Source organism: Pterocles gutturalis, unplaced genomic scaffold, assembly GCF_000699245.1.
Source record: "Pterocles gutturalis isolate BGI_N339 unplaced genomic scaffold, ASM69924v1 scaffold19773, whole genome shotgun sequence".
NCBI lineage: Eukaryota > Metazoa > Chordata > Aves > Pterocliformes > Pteroclidae > Pterocles > Pterocles gutturalis.
In genome coordinates, this window is record NW_010126071.1 from 48,605 (window position 1) to 56,327 (window position 7,723).

Consider the following 7,723-nt stretch of genomic DNA (forward strand, 5'->3'; position numbering starts at 1 on the left):
TAACATCTGCAGGTATAAGCTTCTTGTTTACTTTAGCCTCAGCTTAGTATGTGGTCAGCCTTAACTATGCAATTTCTTAAAAGAACATGTAAATAGGAGACTTTAACACTATATTTCTTCCCTGCATGTACCCAGTAGCAGATTCTTCCCTTAAAAAACAACATTCATTTAAAAAATTTACTGGGGTGCTCAGAAGAGTTGAAGGCAAAAACATGTACGTGCAACAAAAGCTGTCAAGGTGACAAACGATTCAATGGACTGCCTTCTCCACCTGCAGCAAGCTTGAGTGTTGTTAGCTTTCGAGGGGGATGCTGAGGACTCTTACGAAGGTTGTCGTCCATCTGCAGAGAAATAATGAGAGCCGGATCTGGCGAACAGTAGAATACAGATTATATGATTAGTCTATTTGTCAGGGCTGCCACCATTAACACCGGTCTGGGGTATTTTTTACCCTATTATTTCAGGCCCAACCAAAACTGATGCCTTGATTCCTTTCCACTCCCAAACACACGCTTGTGTTAGAGCTGCTATTCATTCCATTAGCATATGGTGCATCAAACCCAGGGTAGATACGTCTGCTTCTGCTCAAATCATTTAGTCAAGATTAGTTGAGAAAGCAACATTGCTACCTTCTTCTAAGATGTCAAAAGTTTCAATTTCATACAATAGTCAAATGCTGCTAGAAAGCAGATCAAAAGTCAAACCGCTAACATCAATGGATACTTTGCATGTTCAGCACCTTGCAAGAACAAATCTTTTTCAAATTAGAAATGTTCTGGAAGTGTTGGGTGAATTTGGATTGGTTATGGATTACAAAATTATTTAATAAAGAACTTGTGTTGAGACCTTTTCAAAGACAGGTTAAAATTAATCTCTGAATATAAAGACTTTACATTTTCACTGGAAATCAATCTAATGCCCTGTGCGCAATATGGTATCAAAAAGAGTCTAGTTACTATAATCACAGAAGACAGCACAGGTGAAAGAGCTCCAGAGGCTGTCCAGTCCACCCCATTCCCTCAAGATAGGATCAGCTTTACCTAAATCATGCCTGACAAATGTCTATGTAACCCCTTCTTTAAAACTCTCACAGCCACACTTCAATACCACAAAGAGGAGGTACAATCAATACCAATACTACAGAAGCTGACCATAGTTAATGATCTATTTCATACACTGATCTTTCTCAGGAAGAAATGCCTTCTATCCTTCTAGTTAAAGTGTTCTGTCTGCAGCAGAAGACTAATTCTTCACAAGTATTTTTCACATAAGTCGTATAGCTTTTGACAGGTGCTGAGTGACAGCCTTAGAAACAAAGAATATAAAGAAATAAAAGCTAGATGTAGAACAAGCAGGAGAAAGAGTGACTGCAGGTTAGTGACTGCAGCATTCATCTGGGAGCAAGGAGAGCTGACGATTGGTCTTAATTTGCAGGGCCATTTCTGAGTTTTGATCAATACATTTGCCTCCTCCTTTGATGGAATGTACACTTGTGGAAAGATACCCTTCTTTTGTTGGTATGTGCACTTGCAAGACAATGTTCTTTTGATGGTAACAAAAACACTTTTTAAGTACAAGGCTTCATTAATTATTCCTTGCAAATGACATATTCTTCCTGCCTCTCTTTACAAAGTAACTCACTAGAAAAGAAGCAATTAAAATAAAATGTCCATTGTACAGTTGCAGTTGCCATGCAAGAATCTGTGAACAGATAACCACAACAAAGCAGGAAAATTAGAGACTGAAGCAAAAGTAACCTTTTCAATCAAGTTGGATTCCTTATTTACAAGCTGTGTGAGTTTCTGCAGATTAGCATCTGCTGTATCCTGTCCAGCTGGAGAATGGCCTGGAGAGTGAAGGCAGAAAGAGGAAGAGTGAAAAGGTATTTACAAAACCGTTTAAATCCTTAAAAAATAAACGCACACTGGAGAGAGAGTTCATGCAGTATTTTTATCCTAAGAAGAACTGAAGTGGAAAAGCCATTCCATGCGAGAAAAACAGAAGTACTAAGCATGAGCCATAGCATAGATACAGGTGCATTTTACCAATGCCTGAAAGAGTATAAACTGAGGATTAACCCTTGCTTTTAATTTTCAATCCTTTCTGCACAACTTTGGAAGCTTCTCTACCTCACTTCCCCACAGAAGCTCTTCCATAAACTACATAAAATCTAATTCGGCCTTGGTTCACAGATGGAAACCTAGAGTCCTAATCCAAACAAGACTATACATGACAAAAAAGGGAAAAAAACACAGCTTACCTGAGACAGTTAACCTGAAGTAGCAAGTTAAAATATCATCACAGAATCGACACAGATTGGGAAGCTGTTTCAAATGCTCTTGTAATTGTACTCTGGGGAAGCACACTTTATAAATTGGTGCAAGGAAACCAAACACAAAGGCATCCAAGGTGGTAGGCCTAAAAAGAGCGACAGAAAGCCAAAGTGACCCAGGTAAGACCTCTACAAGGTAACTATTTTCTGTGTACATCAAACACAACTCAGGAGAGAATACAGTCAGCTCTTCTGGCATTCCGTTTTTTCATATCTATCTGGTAAATGCTCTGTACAGACTACCGATTTCAGCACCTCTGAACTAGAGACATGCTGCCAAGCTGAAAGTTATTTCAGCATTAAAATCCAGTCATGCTGTCATGTACACCAGTCAACAAGTCACTGTAAAACACATTTCTTGCACCACAGAAGCCAAGCTGTATGCCAGGGGACCAGGATCCTCTCTCATAAAGTGGTCCAACTTCAGTGGTTAACAGATCATACTTTTTAGGATCTGTTGGTGCTATGTTGTTGGCAATTATCTGCTTCCTGCTCTGTGCACATACCACAGGAAGAGGAGTGTTCCCAGAAGTACACTCTCCTCCCATGAAGGCAGTGGTAACACCTCATGCTTGAAGTATTTTTTTACAGATACAAGCACAGGAGGTGACATTCAGTGGCTAGAAAAGCACTCTCTAGTGCTACACTAACTCATCAAGCAGCCCACATTTTCTTAGCTGCTGTTGGCAGCATCTGCCTCTCTGTGGAAAAATGCAGGATAAAGGAGACACTGCATTGCCTTAGTTGAAAGATCTCATTTATGTCCTGTTTGCTCATTCAGATTTATCTGAAAAGCAGAGTGCGAGACATAAAACCACCATGAACCACATTCTGGCAGGTTAAAAAAAAAGAAAAGTTTAAGTGTTCTCAGAGTCACATGGTACCTGTTTTATTAGTCATTTAAAAAAAAAAAAATCACACTCACGTATGTCCAAAGAAAAACTGAGATGTTCCCAATCTCTTCGACAGGAGATTTAGGCACTCCTTGGCATCCCTGTATATCTGATGAGAAGACAGAAGACTGTCTAAGAGCCCTTGGTGTAGCAAGGCTAGTATGCACAGCATCGTTCATCATTTGACAGTGTGCTTGACCATTTCAGTTCTGGACAGCACCAACTTACAAATTCTTTACTACACAACACACACCTGTGCTTCCACTTCGGTGAGACTGTAGAGTGGAGGCCCTCCCCTAGTCATCAAGATCCTGTTCAGCGCTTCCCTGGACATCTTTCCAGGCAGATACAAACTCAGTGGGAAGGCAATCCTTGAGGCAAACCATGGCTTTGTCACACTGCAGTAATTTTCAGCCTCGACCCAGAAAGTGTGCAGCTGTATCAACACAAGGAAAAATACAACTGGAATTCGAGTAAGAACAGTAGACAACTCTCACTAAAAGTTTGATTGCAAGATCTCTGTCAAAGAAGCAGAAGCACCAGGAATTATTGTAATTCAAGGCAATCAGGCTCCTTAAAGGATTACACTAATCCTTTCAGTATAGGAGTATATAATTAAGGTAACAGCTACCTTCCACCTAAAAGAAAACCAACAAAGATATTACATAGATCTATATACATGTGCATAAAATTACATGCACACTCATATTTATGTATATATATATATACACACACCCATAGACACTGTACATAGAAAATATACTAAAAAAAATGTTGCAGACCTACAGGATTTTTTTTTTTAATTTTACATAAATCTTAAGATAACTATATTATGAAATGATGAATTCAAAACCTTGTGGGTCAACTGAAGAGACTAGCCCATGATATTACCTGGTCAGAATATTTTTTCCTGGACAAACTGAAGCCATGGTCATTCAAGAGATCCAATGTCTGGGGATTCTTATAGCTTTAGCATACTTAACTAAATTGGTGAGGGCATGTGGCCATATGTTATTTAGAACTGAAAAATGAAACTACTGATGGGTATTCTAATTTCTCAAAAGTTCTAACTGAACAGTTCAAAAGACTTTCACAATTGTGCACCCCCCATCAGGCATATCACATCTTACTTAAAGTTCTCTCAAAAGAATCAAATGAAACAAAAAACAGCCACAATAAGTTGTTTAAGGATACTGTTTCCCAAAATGCATCTAAGAGAAAAAACATTCATAGGTGACCTTTTAAAATGTCTTTCATAAATTAATTATTATTACTTTACACCTCACAAACACAGACTTCTTCCCTTTTCAAAAGCTGACAGGCAGTATTTCCAAAATTGAACTAATAAAGCAAATACATTCCAGACAAGACTATGACTGAAAGACTTTAATGCTTCTCACATCGGGCGCCTCCTGTAGCATTCACTTCCAAATATTCTGACCATTATAAAGTATTTCTCAATCCTTACCAGGGCAGGAAGAAGTTTCTCTTCAAGTAGTGCAATGTATGCCAGTGTATCCGCTCCTTGTTTCGCAGACAATTCATAATCGGCATTATATTTCTACAAATTAAAAGGAAATACATACTAGAAATAGTGTTACAAAACCCTAACTTGCTTCAAACTTTACAGCTATTGAGTTGGTAAATGTAACATTTTGTGGGACAGAAAGCACATGCTCACTAGAATTTACTTCTTCAGTCCAGCTGTGTCAAACCCCCTTGCATCTCCCTTTTCCATTCTTAAATTTTTAGGCCCTCTTATTCCCAAAATAATAAGAGGGGTTTTTTTTTCCCAACATTAAGCAATCTTTGGTATTCAAATGCCTATGAAACTTCTCAATTTTAAAACAACTGTTGAAAATCTCATCTCAAATGTGCATTTTCAGACTCTGTTTTTCTTTCCTGAAGATTTAAAGTTTCACTAACACACCATTCATCAGATAAGCTTCTTGACTTGGCAGGAACTGCATTTCTAACACAAAAGTAGAACAGTGGGCTGTAGGACCATCCTAAGAAATAAAAATGTGATGCCGCGGTTTATTAGACATCTTTATACTTTGTGAAAAGACATCGTATAGCTTTTTTGTTTGTGAATAGATGTTAAGAGAACTGCAAAAGAAAAGCAAAAGTTGATTATGCAATAACAATGTGCATCAAGAAATGCTTGCAGACATTTTACGCTACAAGCTATAGAAAAACCACATAGATTAAAAACAATGCTGTATGTATTATCCTTCAAAAAAAGAGCACTGGGAGACATAACCCATTTAAGCAGTTAAAATCACATGTCCCAGACTGTGGTATCCTAGGTCTGCAAACCCATAATGATGTTAAAAGTGTTACGATTAAGAGCATGGTGCTCAGTGAGAAACTGTTCAGTTAAGGACAGTTTGTTGTCCTTTTCAATGAACAGCTTTCTTGTGCCTGTTTTTCATTTTTTCACATGACTAACAATCAAACTTTCAAATAGCAACCTGTTATCCACCATTTTGCAATTCTCATGTGTGTACGAAAAAGAGGAAAGCACTGGGTCTGAGCTGCGTTCCAGGTTTTTGGAAGCCTATATCAATGTATACAAGGGACATGTATTCTATGATTCTATGTAGAGTCACTAAAAGGCAGAGAAAAAATACCTACCTGCTTTCTTAAGAAGTTTAGTATTTTTGCTGGCTGAGAAATAACAATGTCTTCTGATACCAGGACTGGTACATCTCCTAGAAGACATAATACAGTAAACAATTTATATGGGTAACTACAAAGTAATCAGTCACTTCACCTATTTTCCTTTTCTCTGTAGCACACTCTGATCTTCCTTACATGTAGGCATAAACTAAGCTTTACATAGCAGGGGAGTTCCACCAAGGTCACAAATATATTAGTGTATTGTGGCCTTCACTAATAACAATACACAATAAAGCGCCCACATCAAATCAGATTGAAGCCAATGTCTTCTGCTAGATATCCAATACTTTTGGAGCCAGGCTATATGTCTGGATTTCAGATGTTAAGACAAAAATTCAAACCCAGTCCAACTGCCCTCTCAACTCATTTACCTCTGGGCCTCTTCTTCCTTCTATTCCAATTTTTCCCTGTCCTTCCTCTCCAAATCAATTTTAACCACCTGTTTTCACTACCTTGCTACAACCACTGCCCAAACGAACACCAAATATCCACAAACCATTCCAGAACCAAATATTTCCCTTCTGTCAGAAGCCAGCTGGTCAGCCTTTACTCATCACACTGCAGGATCAAGGGCTGTACAGTGTAAAATCTCCATAACACGGGCTATTTTATAGCACATTCACAACATAACTGCCAGAATGAGCCTAGCATGACTTTGCTGCTAAATACTACTAAAGTATCAACTATTAGAAACATTTACTATGTAGATTTGTATGGATTTTATGTATTTTGGCTACGGAGAAAGCCACAGAACTTTTGGTAAGTATGCCCACCTAGTTCTTGGTATTTCCTGTCAACAAAAACCAATATACTGAAAAGCAAGAGTCAAAGGAGCAACTTCTGCATGGATACAGTAATACCAAAACTGATGATGTGGTAAGTGTAACCCTGCAGGTGATTTTACCTCTCTGGAATACACCAGGACAATAACTTAAATGCTGAACAAACAGATAAGTAATGAGCAGAAGCATCCAAAATGAAGAAGTCCTATTTGATACCTTATCTTCAACTTCTCTGTCAACCAAGTTATTCATCACCTTTTCTGAGTCAACTTCCCTACGCAGCACAGCACTAAACATCTCAGCTCGTGCAATCTACCCTTTAAGGCTCACATTCCACTTCCAACTGCACCAACTAATTATATTATGTGTAATTAAAGAACACTATTTCCATACACAAGTCTAGTTACTACCATTGTAAATATGCAAAGTGCAAAAAGCTTAAAAATTTGCTTACAGTATACCATCAATTTAGGTTGCCTGACAGAAACAAGTATGTACTTGGCTCCACTGCTTTGCTGACTGTCCACTGCTTCACCCACACGCATTTTAATAAAGTGTCCTTTGAGGCACTTTACTTATGTGTTTCATTATTTTATTCCAAAACCTTCATCCTGTCATTTGTTGATGTATCATGAAAGCAGGCAGCCTTCAATGGAGCCGGTTACACTTGTGAACACAAAACTGAAGCAAACTCAGAAATAAAGCAGAAATTGGAACCTGCATTTATAACATGTCTATGAAAGAATAAAAGATGCTAAGAAGGTACCTTTTGGAGCTCTCCAAAAGTTATTTATAGTATTCACTGTCAGCGGTGCACCAGAAAATTTGGCATAAGCCTGCAATAAAGATTGCGGGTAAAAAAGCACAATCAGTATAAGAAAGTGTAAGATAGCACTTTAAAAGTTGTTTTAAGCGCCTTCAGTATCCTAAGACGCTTCTAGGAAACGCCGCCCTCTAAGCCCGAGGCCAGACAGCCCCCGGGAACGGCCGACGCCCGCACAAAGGGCTGCAGCCCTGCCAGCGGCTCCGCGGGA

General features: G+C 38.6%; 1 protein-coding gene across 1 annotated transcript; it reads right to left on the reverse strand.

Annotated features, from left to right (window-relative positions):
• Positions 1-233: 233 nt before the first annotated feature.
• On the reverse strand, positions 234-7,583 carry MTX3 (metaxin 3; the record flags this gene model as incomplete). Its single annotated transcript, XM_010078848.1, has 8 exons — positions 234-341; positions 1,758-1,846; positions 2,261-2,418; positions 3,258-3,334; positions 3,479-3,661; positions 4,694-4,786; positions 5,863-5,939; positions 7,456-7,583. Coding segments are annotated over 8 exons (913 nt in total), but the record flags the coding sequence as incomplete, so codon positions are not given.
• Positions 7,584-7,723: the final 140 nt, after the last annotated feature.